The 24827-nt window shown below is 43.7% G+C and overlaps 3 protein-coding genes across 6 annotated transcripts; all 3 read right to left on the bottom strand.

Annotated features, from left to right (window-relative positions):
- Positions 1 to 115: 115 nt before the first annotated feature.
- On the bottom strand, positions 116 to 2737 carry ggcta (gamma-glutamylcyclotransferase a). The gene is made up of 4 exons (XM_076106385.1): positions 2421 to 2737; positions 1225 to 1370; positions 1004 to 1136; positions 116 to 830 (listed from the first exon to the last, which is right to left on the bottom strand). The coding sequence occupies exons 1-4, from the start codon at positions 2535 to 2537 to the stop codon at positions 708 to 710; spliced, it is 519 nt and encodes a 172-aa protein (XP_075962500.1). The 5' UTR covers positions 2538 to 2737; the 3' UTR covers positions 116 to 707.
- Positions 2738 to 3429: 692 nt separating this feature from the next.
- Positions 3430 to 6738, bottom strand: snrpd1 (small nuclear ribonucleoprotein D1 polypeptide). The gene is made up of 4 exons (XM_076106386.1): positions 6588 to 6738; positions 5831 to 5907; positions 4830 to 5021; positions 3430 to 3773 (listed from the first exon to the last, which is right to left on the bottom strand). The coding sequence occupies exons 1-4, from the start codon at positions 6599 to 6601 to the stop codon at positions 3697 to 3699; spliced, it is 360 nt and encodes a 119-aa protein (XP_075962501.1). The 5' UTR covers positions 6602 to 6738; the 3' UTR covers positions 3430 to 3696.
- A 959-nt stretch (positions 6739 to 7697) lies between these two features.
- Positions 7698 to 24531, bottom strand: LOC142965451 (ankyrin repeat and IBR domain-containing protein 1-like). Of its 4 annotated transcripts, none has more exons than XM_076106380.1 (22): positions 24209 to 24531; positions 23887 to 24119; positions 21413 to 21737; positions 18335 to 18506; positions 18083 to 18214; positions 17481 to 17672; positions 16782 to 16899; positions 16422 to 16642; positions 16133 to 16221; positions 15881 to 16025; positions 15418 to 15578; positions 15139 to 15227; positions 14745 to 14875; positions 14454 to 14588; positions 14203 to 14289; positions 14007 to 14073; positions 13762 to 13907; positions 12909 to 13087; positions 12683 to 12734; positions 12460 to 12516; positions 12199 to 12322; positions 7698 to 11814 (listed from the first exon to the last, which is right to left on the bottom strand). In XM_076106380.1, exons 3-22 carry the CDS (start codon positions 21598 to 21600, stop codon positions 10346 to 10348), a joined length of 3954 nt encoding a protein of 1317 aa, XP_075962495.1. In that variant the 5' UTR covers positions 21601 to 21737; positions 23887 to 24119; positions 24209 to 24531; the 3' UTR covers positions 7698 to 10345. The 4 variants fall into 4 exon arrangements, with proteins under 4 accessions (XP_075962495.1, XP_075962494.1, XP_075962493.1 ...); XM_076106379.1 differs by having other exon boundaries at positions 24327 to 24531; XM_076106378.1 differs by lacking the exon at positions 23887 to 24119 and having other exon boundaries at positions 24327 to 24531.
- Between the last annotated feature and the right edge of the window lie 296 nt (positions 24532 to 24827).

Below are 24827 nucleotides of genomic sequence, written 5' to 3'. Positions count from 1 at the left end.
TTTCATGTGTAACTGAATAACCTGGAAAATAATTTAAAACACCGGTCCAGTCTTTATTGGCTAATGAGCAGGACTAGAACATGTGGGTCAAAGTCAGAATAAAAGAAGCCTCGAGGGTGTTTCATCAGTTTAATACTCTGCCTGTCACATACATTTCAGTCTTCCAGTGTGATGGCTCTAAAATATAAATGCATCAATTGTTTGACAGCAGCTTCCAATAAAAGACAAGATATGTGTGGTATGTTGGGCCCAGCCAAACGTCTCATTATTACCTTCATGCACTACCGACTTCTGGCCACACGGTGGTGCCAATTCAATTTCCTAACGGGGTTTCTCAAGTTTGACAAAAAGTTAAACCAGTTACTAGCTTTCTTCATTGTCTGTTAAGAGTTTCAGTTTTCATCACCGTTACATTATTACAAATTTATTTGTAGTATTATACTATTATATATACGACAGAGGCTGCAAATTGCAGTTTAAAGCGTCAGAAAGTGATTTAATGGACCACTCTTAAGTGTATTTTATTTTCCATTTTTTGCTCTTTATGTTCTCAGAACAGCTACTAACATGACTTTGTGGTGGGGTTGTTTTTGCCAACTGATGTTTTTAAGGCTCAGCCAAATGGTAAAGCCTGCTAAAAATAGGTTGAAGTCATTGGTGTTCCTCTCCACGGAAGTTCCATATCCAGTAATGTGAACTTTCGGGCTCTACTTGTCTACCCTGATTGTGTCAAGCAAAGACGGGCCGCTGTAGTTGTTGGTTTGAATGGCCTCCAGCCTCTTCAGGTATTCCACCGGGAGTCCGTTCTGTTTTGCACCCAGACACACCACCTTATATGAAACAAAGAGAGAGAGAGAGAGACGTTCAAATTAACATTTTGATTCAGTCACAAAGACATTAGACTCGGTCAATTGGAAAGTTAAGTTCATTGCATGATATGGGTTTTATTGCTAATAAATGATGGTTTGTCTTTGGACCAGTGTTTGTGTTTACATGCACACACCTGTTTGTACTGAGGAGAGGGGGGGCAGGCGTGGAAATTCATCATTTGATAAGTCCTGCAGAATATGAGTCCTTTGTCAGTCTCCACTGAAACCTCCAGAGGAGAGTACATTCCTTTATTCACCCCTTCCTGTCTGAAGACACACACAAAAAAGCAGCATGCTGCGGTTGAGTTAAGTGACACACATGAACTGACTCAACAGCTGTGTTTGTGTGTCTCACGTGTCGAGCCTCGGGAGGTCCTCATTGCTCAAAGTCCAGATTACCCCACACACGTCTGCCCCTGGACAGGAAGCAATGGTGGCCACTCCACCATGCCAAACGGTGTGTTCAATTTTCTCACACAGGCCAAAGTTTAACTCATAGTCCTGCACACACACACACACACACACCAACAAGGTGGGGGTGGAAAGTAAAGGACAAAAGGCTGTGAATAGTGATAGGTCATTGTGCGTTTTAAACAACAGCATGGCTGGGCCAGAGCACACTGTTGTTACAGCTGGTGCTAAAGCCAGTTATCAATGAGGTGGGGGGGGCTGTGAGAAAATAATGGACGCGGCCGCTAAATCACTTGCTTTCCATATTAGGAAACCCTGAAGTAGGCCCACATTATCAGGTCACGTTACACAGAAGAAGAGGCGTTATGTGTGACAATGTGTCATTTGACATGACGGATATAATATGTGGCAGTTTAACCGCAATTCGCTCTGAGTGGATCAGTGGTTCGGTTCATCGAGCGACCCTGTTAACTGGAGACTTTCAGCCGAATGTGTCTGTGGTTGTTGTAGTTACGACGGCTGTTGGAAGTAGGAAGGGAACACGTAGCTGTCCTCGTGATTGCCTAACAGTTTTATTTTTCATTTCTATGTCAAAACATACCAGATTCTAGGGAGTCTATTTTGAAGAAAACCTGTCATTAACGTGTGAAATGTCGCTTGTATTGCTTTGAGTGTTGAAACAGGAAGGGAACAAGCTGCCCTTCTTTTGAATTAATACAGTTTGTAAATGCACAAGATCATCGTTGGAGCCTGTTTTGGTAAACATGTGTCACGTAGAACGACTTCGATACGTTTTTACGTTGTAATAAAAAACAGTTAGGCATTCACGAGGACAGCTAACTACGGGTCCTCTTCCTATGGTCTTCAGGTAACGCGGGTCGCTTATTAAACCAGAAGTAGATACAATGATAAAACAGCGGGAATAGTTCCCCTTTAATCCTAATACAAACACTGAAATCATTGGCACATACAATGAATGACTGTCATGGTACAAATGTGTAAGGGTTCATATCGTCGGACAAGTATTTGCAGACTAATTAACGAATGAATTGATACTAAATATATGTATCACTGCCAATTATCTTCAGGATATGACTTGCACGTGATATTGGTATATTCTCCAATAAAGTGATTGGTTACCTTTAGTCGTCCGGTGGTGTGAAACGTCGCAGAGGGGTTCGCCAGTTGCAGTCTTTCCTTCAACAAATTACTTCCAAACGCGAAATACATGAAGCGACCGTTGGCACTAGCTGACATCTTTTGATATTTTGGGTTCCCGTCGACTGCACAGCTAAAACTTGATATTTAGCTGCCGGGATGTCGGCATAGAAATAATATATTTCTATTGAAATGTATGGACGTTTGCCTCCGAAAAGGTTTTCAATTGCTTGTTGCCCTTCGAAGCGGAGACGGACCGCTGTTACGTCCCAACTGGTTCTTAAACTAACCGGATCCTTAGTACTTTGTGCAACCTTACATCAGCCGTTGCGGTGCCTCTGTCGGCAGATTCGTCACTCATTCACAAACATATGTCACCTATAATCAGGAAATAGTTGTTTGCGACTCGTGGGGTTTAAACATATTTGACATTGCAATTGTATTGTTTTTTTATTTAGATACTTCTAATGATTTTTGTAACATTGTAGTGGTGTGGTATCTCATTTCATTCTCAGAAGAGATGCCAATATCTAGCAGCCTTTACCCACATAACCTTTGACATTTTTAAGGAAAAACTAAAATGTCATATAAACGACCTAATTAGAGATGCTGTTTCTATCTACAGTAATGTACAACCACTTATAATTGATAGTTAAAATAACTCCAACCCTAATGTTACCCATATAGGTTTAATACGATTTGATAATATACAATTTGCAAAAACATTTTTACCAAACTGCCAGGTTCATGTTCTTATAGAAGCTGCAGGTACACACGACACTGTGCTGCAGTTTAATGATCGTTAAGCTTTGCCTGGATGCAATTTGACTTTTATATACCATGTTTCAAATGCATACTTTTGTAAATAATTGTTCAGTTTCTAAGTGTCCCTAAAAAAATATGCGTACAGTACTTGTTAAAAATAAATAAATTACCACGTAGCTCTTTTCAGTTGATGTTGAATTTCTTCTTAATTAGCACGAGGGGAACACTCCATGCAATGGTACTTTATTCAGCCACGTAATGCAAATAAAATGTTTGAGGAACCAAGTAAATGACTAACAAAACAACCCCTGTTACAAATTCTGCAATAATACACAGATTCACTTTATCCTCTTCAAAAGGATTTTAATGTACAAAATAAGGAAAAACAAAATTGAACAAAACAAACACATGGAAATTCACAAAATGTTTCTTCTGAGAAAAAAAATCCTGTACAAACAGTGGGTTGGTGGTCAAAAAACATAGAGCCTGGTGATCATCTCCTCGGGCCGCCCCGACCTCGTCCCCTTCCTCTGCCGCGGCCTCGTCCTCTGCCTCGTCCCCGTCCAGCCACTGAGGAGACAGAGACAGTCAGCAACATGCGTCAAACATCGACCCGCATATCGAGTATCACGTGGGCCATCTAACATTTCCAATAGTTGGACCCACCTGTGAATAATAGTCACTTTCTAAAAGTATACAAAACCACTAGACCTGTAGGCGAGCCAACAATTTGCATAAGAGGCAATCAGAAGACAAACCCATGTGTCGGCTCTTATAAAACCAAAGGCAGAATTTTTCCTGCAGAGAATATTAAAAGCCACTTCTACCAAAACCTGACCACGACGCATGAATCCTATACAAACTGCATCATGGTCAACGGTTATAGTGGAGATTGAGTTGGGTGAAAAGACATCGGACGAAAACAACCAACGTTTGGTTGGACAGGGTTATGATTAGTACTGACTGATAAGTGGTGTTTTCATCACCGTCTGGGTATGAACAGGCGGGATAAACGCGGGAGGGAGACAGTGAAGTGAAGATGACAACTAGAATGCCCTCTATTTTAGGTGCAACTAAATTGTTGCCTTCATGGTGCAGCCTACGGAGCCTCAGTTTTATTATTATATCGCCATCATAATGTAAAGGCGTAATGTTACATTCTGCTTTCTATACAAGCTACAAGAAAAGCAAGCTATACGTAGTCTAACGGTTTAGCTTAGTTTGCCATGTATCTTAAAATCTGACAAATTATATTAAACGTCTCTGCTGGCTGAGCCAATGCAGCCCCTCCTCTCTACCAGCGGCACCTGCAGGCCGTGAATCACATCAGTTCTTCATTCTCTCTAAAGTACAGTATTATGATGTCAGGAATGTGACTTATTGACATTTTCAAGTCTTGCTATAAATATAAACACTCACCTGGTTCTGGATTTAAAGACAAACAGCTGACATTGGGGGTTTGGATAATATGCACACCTCAATACTGCACATTGCAGATTTTCCTCATAGGAATGGGGCCTAATAATGATCCACTCCCACCACAATATCAACTTCCAACCATCCTAGTACGCTGCATTATGGTCCTCCCTCTGCTGTACACCTCAGTGATGTTTCGACATTCCTCACCTGCTTCTCTCTTCTTGGACTTGACCTTTGGCTCGATGTCAACCAGCAAGGTGTCCAGCGGGAGGCTGTCGGGGAGGATAAAGTAGCGAATATTGTTGCCACGAATACTCAGTGACTCCAGCTGAGTGGGCTCCCGGTTTTTCAGGGTCATTTTCACCGCCTTCAGGTGGGTGTTCATGCTCACATCAACACCTAAATGGGGAAAGAAAGGAAACGGAGATAACAAAAAAAAAAATGAAATGACTGTGCCGTTTATTCTAATATACAAAGATGTGAAGGTAGAAAAATATGACCAGTGAGTGATAGTATGCAAATACTAAGCTGGCTAAAAACATATTCTTGCAGTTTGAGCTTCTAATCCACACTAAACCTGCCCCTCCACAACACAAAATGAGCATTTAAAAAAACTCCAGTTTTGTGTTTTTGCAGTTAAACTGAATCCTGGAAATCAGTGACTGAAGCTTTGTGGCAGTAACTGAACAACTGGTAGTCTCATCTTCGCTGACCTGCGGTCTCCTATTAAAAATGACTATTTGTTACCACTTAATTATTTTTAAAGGTTATATAACTAGTGCTACAATGCACTATAGGTGATCACAGTGAGGAGGAAATGATTGAGCAGAGTTTTAACCAACTGCGACTCAGCAGTAACCAGACTTTGTCTGTCCCACTGGCATTGGCTACTGAAAGCTGGGTAAAAAGAAGAAGCAACCTCAAAAGACGCAGTTTTGGTAGAGAGTAGGGCGATACACTGTTTAACAATATAAAACCACAAACAGCAGCCTGAAAAAAAGGTCCTTCAGTTGAATCAGAACCTCTCAAAACGGGTTCCTACTGTTGCATTAGCTTTAGCTAGGTGGACCTATTAAACTAGCTACTTGGTGCCTGTCTAATATATTAATTTAAATCTTACCATCTGGACTTTAAAGAAACATTTCACTGCAGTTTACTTACGTAGGAGGCAACTCTTAACACTTAAATTATACACCAGCATGTCTCACCTGTGATGGTGCCATGGACCTGGGTGCCATTCTTCAGTTCAATGGTAACCGTCTCATGGCTGAGTTTCATCAAAAACCTGTGAGACGAACATTACAGTGTGAACACATCGTTGTTTGTCAACCTTTACCAATTTAAAACTAACATTTTACATCGTGTATCCCCACAATAAAAACATGTGTAAAGTTAGCTAACGTTACCTAGCTTAAGTTAGCTACTGACCGTGTAGCGTTCAGCACCAAAACAAAGGTAACGTTACTCTTGACGACGGTAACGTTTTAACCTCCATGCATTTAATTTAGGAAGGGATGTTAAGTGACTAAACGTAATTTACGTAAGGCTACGTCTAGTTGTTTTTAAATCCTGCCGCTAAATGTGTAAACGTTAACTGCACGTAACAGAGACAGACAGGGCCTAGCAGTTAACGAGCTAACGTTCGGTATGTTCGTTAAAGCTAGTTAGCAAACATTGCTGCTATTGTAACAGTTGAAAAGGACCTTTTCAGCTATGTTACACTATCATGCCTGCTCAATCTAAATTTAAACTATTAGTAGTAACACTACATGTTGGTTTGTATCCGTGTGTTATTTCAGAGCCTGGTTCTCGGCCATTGTAACCCCGTACACAGCCTCCATTCATTCCGTTCTTCCCGCCTCACAGTCCCTCCGTTAACATCTAACTCCATCCATCCGCATCGAGTTGTTTCATCGCCCCACAATCACAGCATTTAATACAATATGACTTTTAACGACCACTTACCTGACTAGTTTCATGATGGTGATGGACTGTAGAGAGAAATCCTCCACAAAAGACAAAAAATTACAACGGTCGAGTGAAAACACAGGCCGCTGTTGTAAGCTTTACGTTTAGAGTCGCGCTGATTATACGTCATCAAATGAGCGACAGCAAAGAGGAAATACGACCGCCTTCACCGCCGCCTACAGGAGGAGTAGTGAACATCATATACAGTGAGGGGCGAAACCATACTGTATATAACCCTAAACAGTTGACTCTATGGTTTTAAGCCTTCATTTATAAAATGATTAACAACATCTACGTTTTTAAAAAACGTTATTGCATCTCAGAACAGTAGACACATGTCTGCACAATAAATATATAGAAAGAAAGAAAGAAAACAGCTGTTTTCTGTTGGAGAGATTGTTTAAGGCGGAGGAATAGACTTTTTTAATGTCAAATAAAAGTCTAAATTTAACAACATTCTTGTTTCTTGATTTATGGATGTGCTATTTCCCTAAGAATTGCGTTTAAGACAGTATGATCAGATTTAAACTACAACACACACAAGCAATTAAATACAAAAGCACAGACCTTTTTCGCAGCAGCCATTTGAACTTGTCCCAGTTGGAAAAGCACAGGTGTTACTAATAACATTGATTATGACTCTGTTGTATTCAAGTGTCCCAGAAGCCATCATTATTATATTTTTTTATATCTTCACCTGTGCCTTTACTGCTGTAAAATACACCACCATGTTACACCTGCCGGAGATGTAGATAGACTAATATGCAGTAAACCAAACGCACTCAGTGGTTTTCTGAAGTACTGTATGAGTTCAGATGGTGAAATTTGTTTGAGAAATTCCCAATACTAGATTTACTTCAGTTGGAGGAAGACACAAGTTTGTCTGGGTTGTTGTAGTTTTCACTGGCTGCCAGTAGATGTTGCTAAAAAGCCCTCAAATGTCGTATTGTTTTCACCTTTATGCCATTGATTGATATAGCTTAATACCCTTTTCACTGGTAGTAGGGCTGTCCTCAAGTATACGATGTTCTGGTAATCAGATTACTCTTTCTTTTGCAGATTTTTGTTGAGATGGTTTTGGAAAACAGAGTATAATCTCATAGCGGCAATCTTTCAGTTGTTTTTATTGAGAGAAAACTTTGCACTGACACTTTCATTTACAGTTTTGGCCACACATCAAACCTCTCTTATGGACCGACTGGGAATGTATCAAGTATAATCTATGCGAGTGCAATTTCATTTTTTTAAATTCTGAAGTGGTTGTTTGAGGGATCATTGAAATATAAACATTATATATGGTGTACAAAATGATACAGGACCATTCCCATGACACCATGAATTAAATTCTAAATCAAGAAAACAAAAAGGAAATAATCATAAAAGCCACACTCATCAATCCTCCACATCTTGCCCGCCCACTGGATTAGTGCAACACATTAACAGCATGCTTGTGCAAATTAAAAGACCCCACTCTTCCATTTTGTATCCTGTAGCAACCTAAAATTAATGTGAATTAAACTATTCCTCAAGAAACAATGTCTGAAATGTTTATAGGCAACAACAGCTGCCCTCATGAAATGTCTTCATCAGCACCTAAAACCTGTCCAGCACCTTCACAGTTTAATGTTAAACACAGAATGGAAAAAGGACTATTTTAGGAGTTTTGTCACTTCAGTGGAGCACGCCAGACCTCACACTTTAAACAAAGCTTCAAATTCAATCAATTATAAGTGATGCACTTTTTCAAATCACATTCTGCATAACTGGCACATTTAAAGTAGAGGGAGAGATTTCAACTAAATTCAGATATCTTTACATTTGTTTGTCTTGGCATGAAAGTATGATTAAAAACACTCCATTGTTAAGATTTCAGTCCCAGCAGCACCAGATCATATCTCAACACAACGGGCAGTGTTTGATTCTCTTGTAAACATTCCAGTTGGGCAATAAAGTTTTTAAAGATAAAGGCTGAGTGACAACCCAGGATTCAGAGTGCTACATCACATTTCAAGAAAAATCAAAGGCCACATTTGAACCACTTCAAGATAAAATGGTCGTTAATTATAGCGGAAACACTAAAGTGTAAATAATTGACAAATGATTTCTTTCATTTAGCTCAAATTCAGTTTTCCTCAGGGGAAGAGGTAAAGTAAGATCAGGACAAACGATACTAATGTGCATCAAGAACCTCAGTGTATGGCAACTGCCAAAGTGGTGTGTTCTCCGTTATCTTTCATCGACAACTTTGTTTTGCATGTATAAAAAGCAATGACAGTAATAAATACCAACGAATAAACAAATTACGACTGAAACAAAAAGGCACACAGACCCAACAACTCTGGTCTCAATTGGAAAAAAATATCATCTCTATATGGAATAAAGAAATTTAAAAAAAAAGGATAAATTACAGTAAATCTCAACCCATCTCTCGTCTATCAATAGCACACTGTACTAGCCATCAGTAGTGGAATAGACATGATAAAGGTATGAAAAATAAATGAAACGAGTGTTTTCGTGTGCAGTATTGTCTGATTGTTTGGCTCAGTCAACTGACAAATTGATATATGACAAATGTTTACCAGACTTACTGTAGTGTGAAGTCAGACTCTTTATAGCTACAGTAACAGCTGTTCTGATCTTTATTTCTTCTGTCACACATTCAATATTTTGCCATATATTTGCATATATTTTGAAATGCAACAGTGATTAAAATTAAGCAATATACAATATTGTGATGCTGTGATACCTAATTTAAAAAAATATGTTTTCATCATGTATTCCATGTCAAATTTGAGGCAAACATTATTATTGATGTAATAGCATTTTGGGTTAAAGAGTTTTGCACACGGACACTCAAAACTGAGCCAAACAACAAGCACCCATGATGTTGAAGTGCCTTTGAGCAAGACTTAGCTGGGACTGACCTCTGACCTCCCTGTGCAGAGGGACAAGATATCATCTCTTCTGTGATCGCTGGAGTTTTACAAAAGAACTATAACTCTCATAAAATCCAGATAGCACGTTGTACAAGCGTGACAGTCACTGAGCAGACGAGTATATTGTCGTTCTCTGCAGCCCATCAAAAGGAAACATCCGTAGTGTGTTGGCTCACTCGCAAAACAGGCACAGTGTGCGTGAAGGGCCAAAAATCTGAATTAGGCCCTCCGATTGTACAGTACGCTAAACAAGCTCCAAGGTTACAGTTATCATCATATTTGGCTCCAGGAAGCTGGTGGTTGGGTCGGTGTGTTAATTAAAGTGAGGCGGGTTTGGATTTCAGCATGATCAGCACCAAAACTTCACCCTGAACAAACTGAGAAGATAAACACAGGGAATAAATAATACATGAAAACAAAAAAACATGTGCAGCATTGTATGTGTTATGATATCAGTAGCTTTCCATTGATGTACTTTGCTTTAAACACTACATGTTTTTCAAAGAATGGGTTGTCTGTTTTTAGAGCAGACAAAAGCACTTAAAAAAAAAAAAAAAAAAAAAAAAAAAAAATCTATCTGCGTAATGACATCATCTTTACTGGACAAAGTCCCCAGGGTTTTATGTCCTCTGTAGATACAGTATAATACATACAGTTAGCACTCCAAAGACCTACATCTTTCATTGAGGCTTCACCGTTATATCTTAAATTTGTCCTCTTTCTAGTTTTCCCAGTCTTTGATTTTCTTTCCTTTTTAACTTTCATCTCTCTCTTCCTGTACTTGGCTTAACGTTCTCTCTCCACGTCGTTCTGTCGCTGTCACACCAGGTGTACTTGTTCCTCCCACTCCTCAGGCGATTGGTCTCCCTCCAACTGGAGGATGAGGTCCAAGTCTCTCTCTGTGGCTGGGGCAGTGTGTGCGGGACTGTTTCCACGTTGGGAGTGCGAACACGGGTGTGTGTGCGCTTCGTCCAGCGACAGGTCAGATACACACCTCGCGTCCGCACCCTCCTTGCCATTTTCTCTTTTTTCTAGCTCCAGAGTGCTGGGCCTCGACGTCTTCAGGCCCTCTGCACCTAGACAGGGACTCGCCGACCCTCTGTCTGCTTCTGACTCGCCCTCCAGGGGCTGCCAGAGAGGGGCGGGGGTCATGTCCCTGGAGGTCTGGCTCTCTGACTCAGTCTCAGTGTGTGTGTCAGGGGAGGAGTCTGTTTCTGTGGTGGGCGGGGAGGGGATGAGGGCCAGGCTCTGGGGGTTGTTCTGGGGGTTAATGTTGTTGTTAAACCAGGCCATGATGTTGTCTAGCAGCTGGGCACTGGCTGTTGGGTCCAGGGGCTCCAGACTCTGAGGGTCACTGGGGGTGAAAGGGCCCCCTGGGGGGATCACCGGTGAAAGCAGCAGCTCCGGCTCAAGCTCTGGAGATGGGAGGCACAACTGGGCAAGGGGCTGGGGGTCTGACTTGGGCGGGCGTTCGAGAGCGTAGGCGGCAGGACGCTCCTGGGTGTAGGAGCTACTGTGTTCGGGGCAGGGGTTGTAAGAGATGTCGGGTTTTGGGGTGCTGTCGTACATGACTAAGTGTTCCCGGTTACTTGAACTAGGATGGGCGGGGTTTTGGGTGCGTTCAAGTGAACAAGAGGCAGTGTGTTCAGCCTCAGCCAAATACCCACTGGAGTGGCAGTAACTGGGATCTGTAATGGTGATATGGTCAAGCACATATGGATTGGTCAGTGCATTCTGGTCTGGTCTATGGCTGAAGTCGCTGTAAGCGGGTTCAATGGTGTAGGGAGCGTTGAGTGTACTGTGGTTGTATGTGTGGTGAGAGCAGAGCTGCTCCTGTGTGTGTGTGTCCAGGTCATAGGGAGTGGTTATGCTCCCCAGTTTCATAAGGCTGTCTCCCAGCTCCAGCAGCTCTGCACTGAGGGAGGGAGGAGGGGGAGGGAGGTGGAGGGAGTTTGACATGGGAGGCTGTGAGGTGGAGTCTGTCCTGTTAGGGGGGCGAGGAGGACCTAGGAGAGAAGTGGGGTAGGAGGAGCCTCTGGCTCCTGGAGGACCGTCCGTGTTGAGAGACTGCAAAGCGACATCGCCCAGATCGCCCGAGGGTCGCCGCATCCTCTCCGGTCCACAGTCCAGCTCCACTCTCCCCTCCGTCCCTCCCTCCGGGCCTCCCTCCAGGCTTCGCTCTCTGCGAGACTCCTGAAGGGACAGCTGGATGGCCAGCAGGATGTTTGGATCATCTTCATCCAGCAAGCCCAGCACTCTTCTGCGGCCCTCACTTCTTTCTGGGTTTTCTGGAACATGAAATATCACATTAAAGTCAGGACTGCTTTGTGAAGCTTGATTACAAATTGATCCCAGTGATCAACGCCTCCGTGTGCGTCGACCAAACTGGCTTCATGGAGCAATAACTTAAAATCCTATTTGCTGGTTGTCTGGTGTGCTGACAAGACAAAATGTGTAAATGGAGGCGAAGGATAGAGCTGGATTAGGATCCAGAGTTTTCCACTATAGGTGCTATAAGTAAATGACAATGGAACCTCAACCTATACAGTGCAACATTGAGTTAATTTACAAAATGCCCCATGCTTTAAAATATACAACTTTTGGATAATCCTTTTTGTAATAAAGGGCTTTATATGAGGCTACTATATTCTGTAGTGAGGTCTTTGCCAGACCTGTGTTGTCACTCCTCCTGCTGGTCTCTGGTGTGTTGCTGCTGCTTCTAAGGTTGTGCAGACTCAGCATGTCTCCTCTGCGCCGTGGTCTGTGTCTACGACGGTACTGGATGTCAGCATAATCCTGCAAAGAGTCATTAAGGCTGGGTTACTAAAAAAAAAACAACAACTCTAAAAGCATCTATTGCAAAATCTTCAGCACAGAAAGACTGCATTCAGGCCATGCATATGCACAAAACAGCAGAAACTATGGTGCATTACCTGTGACTGTCTCTCTCTCTGATCTCCTGCTGCCAGTACAGAGTGACGACTCCCCATCTTAACACACATAAGCAAACTAAGTCAGCTGCAGCCGTAGTCATGCATTTAGATGACCTCATACTGAAGTAGGTCACTAAGTGCAGGTTTAGGGAGTACCATTAGCTGGACAAACCAAATAGTTAGAACAGAAATTAGTGTTTCGGTGTATGGTGCGACAGTTTACCTCAGGGGAGGCAAAGCCAAGGTACTCCCAGTCCCACGATCCTCCAGGGTAACTGAAACAAACACAAGAGTGTTTGCTCACAGTGTCACACATGAAGAATAACTTGAATTTAATTTTCAGTTTCAAATATTTCCACTTTGTCTTCTTCATCCCCGCCAGTGGGAGGATGACGAAGCAGAACAAACGCATGTACTGTTTGAGTATGTGGGAGTGTGTTTGTCACTACCTTCTGCGGGGAGGATCAGGAGAGTCGTTGGGCGCGACGCCTCGGGCCACTGATGCCAGGAATTCTTGCCTCTTCTGCTGCACCAGACGCGCTGCACTGATTATCTTGTGGCAGGGAGTCCTCAGGTACGGCCGGTTGACCTTCTGGGCCAGATCCTCCACAACCATCTCCAGGTCCGTCTGAGAAGACACAAAACCGACAGGCTAACTTCCATCTGCTCAGAGACAAAAAATTCAAATTGCCACTCATATTCAACTTCTACTATTAAGACAAGACACGAGTGGAGTGTGTTTTGAGTGTTTTTTTATCTCACAGGAGATATCATCCAACAGTATAACTAATGACTACAATCTCATTATTCTGTGTGACTCAAAGAAAACATGTCAAGTCACTGCAAGTGAGCCAAATTATGAGTATCTTATAAAAGGAAATGCGTGTTATTTCTTGAACAATGTTGCAAATGAGTCTATGGATTAGTAGTAAGAATACAAAACATTAGTTGAACAGGGATGTTAAAACATCAAAAACACAGATTATAAACTGCACCAACACTATAAAGTGTGGTACGTTGAGGAGAGCTTTGTGCAAAATGTCTGAAGAACATTAATTATAGACAGTTAATGAATAACCGAATAAGATTTAGTTAACTTGTCGTTTAGCACCAATCGTCTAGCATGACCATCAGGCCAAAATACAAATCTGTCTGTTAGAAATACAAAACCTAGTGGTCAGATTGCCACAGAATTCCCTAACAGTACTTTGTTTTTCCTAACCAGTTCAGCCAACCTGTGGTCTGGTGAGCACAGCAGGGGATCACTGGAGGGGCTTTAACGTCGTCAGTATAGTGTTGTACCTGCATTAGCTCAAATATCTCTTTCTGGGTGCTGCCTTGCTGCAGGAAGAAGCCGTATGGGTAAGAGCACTTTAGGACGCGTCGCGTCTTCAGCAGCTCACTCACACCGTCCTCAATGAAACGCGTGTCTGGAGGAGTTCCTTCACCTGGACGAAACAAGCCAGTATTATAATGCAGATGGGATGAATGTATTATGATCGTAAACAAAACGCTCCGTCACCTTGTATCATATAGGAGAGACTTACGGCAAATGAAGGCTCTGCTGAGCTGCTCCATCTTCTCTTTGGCTGTTTTTAGCAATTTCTGCTCCAACTAACAGACAAGAGGAGAGAAAGGATCATTCCAACATTAAATGATCATCAGATTGTAACAGATTGAGCGTTTAAAAAATTCAGCGTTGCATTGCTATAAACGTGTGTTTACGGTTGGAGGGTGCATCACCTTATAACTGTGTTCATGGTTCTTGAAGCGAGTATAATAATGCATGAAACGATCCAGCTCCTGAAAACTTTTGTGCTTCTTTTCTGCCTGTAACAAAAAGAGACTTGATTTCACTCACACGGCTTGGTGTGTGTTTCGGTGTATGCGAGTACATTAAATGCTGCAGACCACATCCCCATGAGCTTCAATAATGCATCATCTGACAGGTGATGGGGTAGTTTTTTTTGGATTGTGCACGTGTGTGTCAATACCTCCACAGTCATCTCCTTGGACTGCTCCTCCAGCTGTTGGATGACCTCATAGCGAGTACAGCGATAGTAGCCTCCTGTTGACGAGCTGTGCTTCTTCCACTCCTCCAGACAGATCCAACAGAAGTCATACTTGCACTGCAGATAGAGAGAGGAAGAGAAACTGTTTCATACTTCTAACCAAACTGCAGTAAGTAATGAAATGAAAGCGTAGAATTATTTATAGTCTGTTACCAGATATCAGTATCTAAACAAATGATGACACACAGCTGACAGGCAGATAAATGTGTATACCTTGGCACACTGCATATGGTTGCATCCCTCATTCTTCTGAATGGGCGACTTGCAGTTGGCACACGGTTTTGAGTTGGTCAACAGCCACAGGCAGTTAGCAGCATCCTCATAGGCCTCACTCACACCTGCCACTGTGGAAAGCGCGCACACACACACAAACACGCACACACACATTAGCAACCTTTAAATTGGCACAAACCCCCTGCAGACACACACAAATATCCATGACCTGAACACCCGTCACTACGTTATAAAAATATATTAGACGCATCCCGGTAGGCCGTCTGACAGCTGCTGTTAACTGCCTCGTTGTGGCGTCAGCCTACGGAGGTGCAGCTAAAATTATCCCCCGGTAACACACAAAGAAACACTAACAACACAAAGACAGACTTACACTCCTCAGGCTTCATCTCTGTAACTTTCTGGAGCCAGTTCCTCCACATATGACAGTCACATGGCTCATGGGCCTCACCAAGGCACTCCCTGCAGACAGGGAGGGTGATAAACTGTTAATGGGGTGCAATAAAATACAGAGAATTGAGACTGAAGCGGTAATAAGCAATAATTCTTAGAAACGGAAGCAAAAAGAGAAGAGAAAGAACGTTTTTAGGTCAACAGCTGTGTTGAGTGTGCAAGTATGTGTATAGAGCCATGGATAAATCATGAAGTGTACCAGCAGAAGAGGTGACCCTTGCCACAATCGACGGCTGGGGAGGGCAGCAGGGGGAAACTGTGTGGGTCACTGTCCCCGGGGCCTGGTCGGGTGAGCCGCACCGCCCGCTCACAGCGTGCTGCAGGACACCATCGGATGGCCGGATTGTTCTCCACAAATGCCTGCAATAGGGAGGGAAGGAGAGGAGAGAGAGAGATGGGACTCAGATACATTATGGAGCATATAGAAGGAGGAAGAGAACACAGACAGGCAAGAGGGAATGTACAGAACAGAAATTATTGGGAAATGCCAAAAAAACAGGAAGAAACAAACAGAAACAAAAGACAATTTCGGACAAATATGCAGCAAGAAAACGGACAAACACTCTAAATAAATTTAGAGTTGGATGAAAAGCATTTCTTTAGCTGTGGTGAGCCTGAATGAGAACATGAACATCAATATCTGTATGGATGTTCATTTCTACCTTAATGTCAAACTGTAGAAATCGCTGGTCCATCTCCCTGGAAACTACACTTTCTATCACATGCACCGGCACCAGCTGGTAGCACTCGTAGGCCGGGCAGAAGATGTTGTGTGCGTCCCCCTCCTGAATCTTTACATTGAGGAACCTGAGAGACACACAAATGCATACACAGGACAATTGATCCCTAAATGCTCAAACACACTGAAGTATGCAGGAACATCTACACTCACACACAAACAAGCGGCCCCTTACCCTTCCCAGCATGCTCTGCAGAACTCGTGTCCACAGGACATGTCCACTGGATCCTCAAACACGGAGATAGAGCAGAGACAGATTCCACACTGCAGGGAGCCAGGAGATAAAGACACTAAATTATATGACAGTGAACAACAGTAATCCCTCATTAATCAACTAATGCATTCCATTCACAAAAGTAGGTTTAAAAAAAAAAAAAAAAAACATGTTTTCTGCATCTTTAAGAGTTCATTTAAACACTGATGCCAGTTAAAAACATTTAAAGTCATCACTAAGTGTGTCTCACCGAAGCCAGGCCCTCCTCTCCAGGTGTGAGGCAGCTGTCAGTCGGAGAGGTGAGGGTGAGTGTGAGTGGTGAGCGTGGGGTCCTGGGGGTGCGAGGTGAGGGGAGGGTGTCCCAGGCATTGTACCCGCTGGGTGGTGGGGTGGGCATGGTCACACCTGAGCGCTGGCAGCAACCCTCAGCGTCTGACATCCAGGCTTCCAGAAGCTTTTCTCTGTCCCAGTCTGAGAGCGAGACAGAGACAGAGAGAAAGGTTAAAGACACATTTAGAGACGGGGAATACGTTTGTAATTCTCTCGAAATATTGCAATCGCAGTGCTGTGAGGGTTTGTGAAGGTCTGATGAATGTCAACTTCCACATACCGTGTGCTCGGAGCAGGGCCTCGGCAGTGAAGAGGGGGGCTTGCAGCATGTCTGCCGTCTCCACGATCAGCATGTCTTTCAGCCTGCGCAGATCCTGAAGTTTCAGTCCCTCATAAGGCTGAAACGTTCGGGAGGTACAGAAAGAGAGTGATGAAGGAAGAGGAAGAGAACGTTATTTAACAAAATCAAGGAGGTTTGTGACCTTTGAAGAGAGAAAAGGGAAATAGAAGATATTTTGGTATGTCTATAAAACATTTTTTTTCTGTAAATGCAATTTGATGAGACAATTAAAAAGACAAATACAACTGATTGACAAAAGAGCTGTGACACTGTTTACACAATAAAAGTTGGTAAACGTGTGGTAAAAGTTTACATTTTGTCAAGGATGTAAAATAAAGAGTAAAAGATGTGAGAATCTGCGTGACGAAGTGACATCACATTACCAACAAACCAGCATGATAAATATCATCGCGATCATAAAAATACTTCCACGTTAAACTACAAAAATAAAAATTGTAAAAATGTAATAAACAGCGTACTCAATTGTTCCCAGGCGACATTACTTCAATAGTAAGATTTTGGAAAAAATGCTTGTTTGGGGATTCATGCGTTTGGGAAGTACTGACGCATAAAAACAAAACAATCGTCTTCAATGTCCAGCCAGCAGGAAACCCCCAGATCTGGTGACTGTGGTCTCACCTCCTTGTACTGCAGCAGGTTGGTTTCACCACGTGCATCTGTGTTTGACTGCTGAGCCGAAGAGGAGGAGAAAACCATCTGTGACTCCAGGCTGAGGGCCAGCTCGGTGTGGTGATGCCGCTCGGCATGGTCACATGGCGTCAACTTGTCCTCGTCCTCCACAAAAAGGTCTGCATCGCTCTGGATTAGCAGCTACAGGGAGGGGAGGAGAGACGAGACAACAAAAGGAATGGGAGGAAAAAAAAGGAGAGAGGTGGATAATGGAGAGGAACAAGAAATTGAAGGAACTTGCAACAAAAGAGAACAAAAGGAAACGAGACGTTTGAGCGAGTGGAGCAGACAAAGAGAAAACAGGAGGAAGGGGACAATAGAGAAAGATGCGATGGCAGAAAAGAAATATAAGAAAAGGGAAATAGGAAAGGAAGGCAAGGCAGGAAGCACAACTTGAATCTGACAGTAATGAAACACAAAGCAGATGCTCTTGAAGCAGGGACTGATCTCACTGCCTCTAAAACCCAATCACAAAGACAGATCTGGCTCCTCCTTAATGTGAGCTTTGCTTCCAGAGGGGTCCACACACACGCACACACACTTCCTCTCACCTCCACACAGCTCTTCATGCCTGCAGCTGCAGCATAGTGCAGACAGGTGCTGTGGTGATTGTCGGTGGCGTTGACGTTGGCCTTCTCGTACTGGCCTCCCTCCAGCCTGGCACCGGTCCAGCTAAGGATCATCTGGCAGCAGGAAGAACGAACCCACAAATACACACACGCGACGTTATTTTGTACGTCAACTTGGTTAAATACACTTTTTTTTTTCCACACCCACGTGTAAGTTAATCGGTGTGTTCATACCTGCAGACAGTCGGCGCGACGCTGCTCGTCCCTCTGGGGTCGGGCCAGTCGTGGCGACAGCGCTCCCTCCGGCAGCAGCAGGATCTGTGGGCCTTGGCACAGCACGTGGAGGCACGTCTCGTTGTGCACGTTGCGCTTGTTGGGGTTCCCCTCTTTACTGAACAGGAAGGACCTACACAACGTAGAAGAAGGAATAAGGACACAACAGAGTTCAGAAATGAGTCGGGAAGGGAAGACAGGACTGACGGCAACAGAAAGAAGGCTTTAATTAGAGGGTGAAAGGGAAGGTGAGAGAGAGACAGATGTGGAGGCATGAGTGGAGATGACATGAGGATGAAGAATGGTAGTGAGATGAGCTTGGTGGGTAAGAAGAGTAGAGAGAGGGAGGAGAAGAAAGACGGCAGAATATTGACTATTTCTGTTTCACATCTCGGAAATAATGGACCTGCTGGCTGGCGGGTACACACACGCGCACGCACACGCACGCACACGCACACGCACGCGCACAGATGGTGATGGATGTTCCAGTTGCACTGAGAGCCTGGCTGTGGTTGCAGTTCTGTTTAGTAAATAGTTGGTCTGTCAAAATCTCCATTTACTGATTAGCTTTCAACTCTTTCATTTAGCTCCACTTCCATCTGTCCGTTTCTATCCTATACTTGCTTTCTTTTCTCCTCCTCTATAATATCCTATTTTGTTGTCTTTTGTCTTTCTTTAACCTGACATCCTTTTCTACATTGTCCTAATGCAGCTGCATGTTAAACTGTAGAGAAAAACCGGTTTCTATCAGTGGTATGACATGAATAGCTGAAAGGACCGTCTCACAAATAATAGGATGTGGGGATTTCCATTGGTTCAATGTACACAAAAACACAGTAAAAACCCTCTGCCTCTCTGCTCCCTTTGCAGTCGCCACTATTAAATTAGTGTTTGAATGCTTCCTTACTGTGCAGCCTTGCAGCCTATTCTTCCACCGCTGTCCTGCTCTTCCACTTCTGACCTTCTTATCCTGTCAGCCACGAGCCCCTGAAGCCTCCCCTAATGACAGTCCACTGCCAATTCACCCACACAGCAATAATCACTAATTATTCCCCTTTCAACCACAAACCAGTCACCCCTCACCTACACACACCCCCCCCCCCCCCCCATGTTCAGGAGGGATGGCCCTAATATGAGTCAACTAGAAACAACAGGCTCGGGGACATCGCATGTTTTTGCTGCAATTGTCGAGCACCAAAGCTGTTCAGACCGTACAGTCATTTGAATACGACGGGGAACCTCCAGGGAAAGTTAAAATGTTACAATTCACACTGAAATTATGAATTTGTTTGTAGCGTGTGTGTGCGTGTGACCAAAAGCAAACCAAACATGTCCTGGAGCTTGAAGACTCACACTAAAATAAAAAAGGGAGTTGCCGTGTGTTGACGTACAGATCTGCTTTATGTCTTGGCCAACAGGAGGTCGATTGTTTACAATGAGTGACCAAGTCACTGTTGGTATTTACGTGTTTCTCAGACTGTGTTCTCCGTTGTTGTGGCGGAAGGGTTACACTTCCTGAACTGCACTCATTTCTTTTCCAGTAATAGGTCTTCTTGTGATTTCCCAGTTTGCACATCTCATGGGATTTACTCCCCAATCCGTCCCAAGGAGACAACTAGAAGAGAGCCACGAGGCATATGTTAAAAATAATCTGAAAAACAGACTCTGCATCTACCGGCCCATGCTTGTTCTCCGTGAGTCTTTTTTGTGTCTGAGATTTCTTGGTCGTCTTTCCTGCTTGCCTCTGTCCAATCGAGCTGTTGGAACAAAGCAGCGTTTCCTCTGATACTGATCCGGAGCAGAGTGTGCGTTCAGCACGCCTCTCTGGCCCATTACACGTTAGTAGGAAAAGGGACCCAAATAGCACACCGACTGATTCACTGTGTTATATTCACATTCACAGACTCTGACACATTAAGCAGTTGTGGAGTCACAGCCCCCCCTCCCCCTTCCTCAAAACACACATGCACGTGTGCACACATGCAGATGCACAGATAATTGACCGGCCTTTTCAAACAGCTTCCTCTGACCCCCCCACCCCTGTAATCATGGAAAGAAAGGGCAGGAGAGAGGAAGAGTGCGAGCAGGAGGAGGTGAGGATGGCTATTGAGTCACTGAATCAGCTGTCTTGGTCATGGCCAGCAGCCTGATTATCCCTGCAGGGGGTAGAAAGACACACTGGTGTCTTGCTCGCTCTATGTTTTTCAATTTTGACGCCTTTCTTTTAGGTTGTGTTAGACTTTATCGTTTCTTTTAAGACATTATTCAAGGGGGGGTGTACACCTGCTTCAAGCAAGTATACGTTATGTTCATTAAGTTGGGGGACTCACAAAGAGATTATCAAAATCTACACAGCAGCAGCAGAGACATCCTGCATTTTAGCCTCAAGTAAACAAGCCCAAATGCAACTCAAAATTTGTAATGCATACTTTCTGGTATCAAGTTGAAGTCTAAATCAAGAGACAGAGCTCATGCGAGTTATTTTTTCCCCAGACTTAATAAAACTTCATCCCGAATGACAGAGGGCCATTATACAGCTGTTTTAACAGGCTGAGTGAGCAGAATTGGCAGAGCTCCCCTTTTCCTGCTTACTTTGAGACGCTCACTGTTGCTCTTTCCAGCGATTGCTCCTTTTTTGAGGCAGTTGTTTGCAGTTCTGTTTATCCCTGTCTGCGTGGGTCTAATTGTGTCCGATTGCCAGCGTTCTTCATGGTTAACGTACTTTTCCTGTGTCTGGCATTTGTCAACGTGATATGACAGGATTTTTATATACCCTGTAACATCATTAACAGAGTTTGACAGTATATGCATCAGGTCCCTTCTGTACAAAAAGTCCTCTTTCTTGCCTATTATGGAAACGGGGACTCTCAGACATCTATTACGGCTGACATCCTGCTAAATGTTATTCAGTTTAACATGACTCACTTGCATAAATGCCTTTTTAACTGTATTTGATAACTGCTTAACAACAATACAAGTCACAGCTTCAATTCAATCAACACCTCTGACATTCTCAACAAAATCCTTTTTGTTTTTTACCTGAGCAGACGTGTCATAGCGTGGCGGCAGACATAGTGCAGAGGCGTGTTGTGCTGGTACTGCTCTCCGTACGATGCGTTCGGGTCCAGGCCGTCCCTGAACTGAGGGTTGCCCTCGTACAGCTGCCAGGCCAGGGCCTCGTCACCACCCACCAGGGCCTTGCGGAACTTGGTGGCTGTGTTGCCCATGGCTTCAAGCTTGCAAAGGGCCGCCTAAAGGGAGCTGTGGCAGATGCCCGTCTGCCTGCGCCTCCCTCCTCCTCCTCCTCTTCCCCCGTTCACCACAGGTCACAACTTAGAGCAACATGGTTCAGCGTTTTCCTGCCCTGAAAGTAAAAGAAAGAAAGAAAGAAAGAAAGAAAGAAAGAAAGAGAGAGAGAGAGAGAGAGAGAGATTGATTAGCGGAAAAGGATGGTTGAAGACGGACACGAGGCGAGGAAAGAATTGGAAAAAGGCTGGTGAAGCTAAGATGAAAAAACAACAATTCAGAAGCCATAAAGTGAAGACGTATCAATCAATCAGTCCGTCTATCGATCAGCTGATGTGCTGTGGCGAGGATGTTATCTCACCGGAAATAGAGGGGCAAAGGGAGAGGCAGAAGAAAGAAGCCAGAAAGACAGAGAGATAATTATAAAGAGGGCGGGTGAGACGGGAAGGTTAATGATATCAAAGCCATCGATTTGTTAGTCAGTTGATGAAAGGCATGGTCAATATTACCACAGCGAGTCCAGTTAGCTTTCCTTTGTGAAGAACTTGCATACATTAGGCTGTTTACATGCTTGTCTGCTACTGGAGATATGAGAGTCTGAGTGTGTGTGTTAAACCGTGCAGCACTAATATCCTGGACAAAAAAAAACAAAAAACAGTTTTACTTTGCCTCTCAGGCGCTCAACCAAAGAATCCCAAGAATCGCAGCTATGGCTGCTACAGCCGAGTTTACTCTCCCAGCAACAGCTGATTAACCTCCTGTAGGTTCTCAAATCTGCGTGTTCTGATTCATTTCCTTCCTCATCTTCCCCACTTCTCCCTCAGACACAAACAATTTGTCCCGTCTTCAACACACAAACGCACACAACATTACATCCTGTAACGAGCGGAGTGTGTATGTGAGTGCATGTGTGTATTGGGCCGCTGAGGGTATCATTACAGTCTTCATTCTACGGCCATCTGTCTGGCCCTCACAAAGAGCCTCTTTTAGCCCCGGCTACAGTTGGCCGCTGGCTGGTCCGAGCCCTGGAACATTTGAATAGCGTGGCTGGCTGCCTCCCCTCCTCTCGCCTCCCATTTCTATGCAGTGACAAGACACGGAAAACACGCACTGACAGACGGAGGCATATGGGCCGTGCAGAAGCTGCAACCACCGGCGAATAATAGCTGACTTCTTTCACGTTCTGCTCCAATGATGCATGCAGCAGACCGGACCTTGTGTGTTTATATCTGAAGGGGTGGTGGTAAGGGGTAGCAGAGGGGGGCTACTATAGTTATTAGGTCAGTGTGTCTGCTTGGCTCTCTGTTTTGTGCACACTGGTTTACTTCCAGTTCACTTCACTCCTCTGTGTATCTCCGCCGGTCTCCCTCTGTCTCATACTAAATAAGGACAGGAAGTCTGGACATGGAGGAACTTTGGAATTCCAGGGAACATACGGTTTGCACGGTTCAATTATCTACCATTACCAAAGCTCTTTGAGGCTACACACCAATCTGTGGTGGCTGAGGAAGTGTTCACTCCTTGTTGACTGGACACTCGTCTTATTAGCCTTAAATCCAGCCAGGAAAACAGTTTTGTTTTTTTCATCAATTATGTTTGTTGTAAGTTACACTCATGCCACAGGTCTACACAGAACAGGCCTCTAGAACATATGGTATTCCCCATTTTATGTAATGTGATAATCAAGACTTAATGACTAATGAACTCAAGAATCCCAAACACTTGAGCATTGTCTGGAAATCTTTGTCTGATGATTCCTGCTGACAAAAACTCAAGTCATGGCAGTCTTGGTTTCAGCCAGCAATCACAAATTATGATATTGTATATTCGAACTATTATTGATTAATCAGGTAAATAGATTAGCGCTATAGATATCCATTATTTTCATTGTATATCTATCAAGGTATCAGCTCTATAACAGTACAGCTATGATCATCTACAGCTGTGACTAACTGTAGCCTTAACTGAAGTACATGCAGCATGTCAGCCCTACCTCCCAGCACCTGTATAGTCACATCCACAGTCACTACTGTTACTATATTGTTAATATAAACAAATACAACCCACTGTTGTGCCTTTACTGTTATCAAAACATGCTGTCACGTGATACACATCAAGTCAGACACCTTGAGTTAGAGTGAGGGTGGATCCTGACAGGCTTCTGTATAAACCGGACTAAACCACGTTGTCAACAGACATCAAACTTCTCCATCTTAACAGCTGCACGGTGACATACAGTAACAGCAAGTTCCTTCAATAGCATTTACCAAAATGAGCTAGGTCACCGTCAATCAGCGACACATTCAGGTCAGACCTCGTGTGGTTATCGCTGAAGAAGTGTGTCAGCATGAAATGGAGCACAAAACAAACAGCAGCCGACTTCTCTGTGCATGTTTCTGTCCATGCGGCCCCTCGGTTACAGCTCCTTTGTTCAGCACACTGACAGTGGATCACTAACACAAACAGGGACGCGAGTGTTAGGTGTAGGTTGTCCGAAAAGCTGCGGGAAAAAAAAGACGCTTTTACCCCGGGTGTTAACGTTTCCCACCACTGAGGTGGGGTAAACGTTAACACCCAAAAGCAGCCTACCTGTCCTGCCCGTTACCGAAGCTAGCAAACCAGCCTCCTCTCTCAGGTTAGCGCGTTGTTGTGTTAGCCTCAACTACCTCGAGCAGGACAACGTCAAAATCTGCGCCGTTTTACTTACACGGTCGTCTCACTTGGTCACTAGTCGTACATTCGGGCACTTGCGTAAATCGAGGGACATTATCGTGTCACTGTCATTCGCATCGCCGGGCTGCTTTTCTTCCACTGGACCATCCTCCTCTCTGCCACCCGGACCCGGCGGGGACGACGACGACGATGATGCTGCTGAGAGCGGAGGGGCGAGACTGACTGGATCGCTTCAGTGTATGTTGTTGTGGCTGCCAAAAGAGAAACGCGTACTGCGCATGCTCGGGAACCAACTGTCACGCGGAAAGGCTCTCACCTGATTGGTCGGTTGTCTGGGGTCCGTTTTGGTGAAACGCTATCATATTGTAACCTTTTTTTGAAAAGTTGTATTTTAGCTGCTATAACAGGTGAGTTGTGTATATAGACATAAACTAAATAATTTTATAATAATTAATAATATGTATATTATTATAATAATTATATAATAATATTATTATATTATATAGAATATAGTTTAAAAAACAGAAAATAGGCT

Source organism: Anarhichas minor, unplaced genomic scaffold (genome assembly GCF_050575085.1).
Source record: "Anarhichas minor isolate MPS153535 unplaced genomic scaffold, ASM5057508v1 ptg000033l, whole genome shotgun sequence".
Classification (NCBI taxonomy): Eukaryota; Metazoa; Chordata; class Actinopteri; order Perciformes; family Anarhichadidae; genus Anarhichas; species Anarhichas minor.
This window is presented reverse-complemented; position numbering and strand designations above follow the sequence as displayed.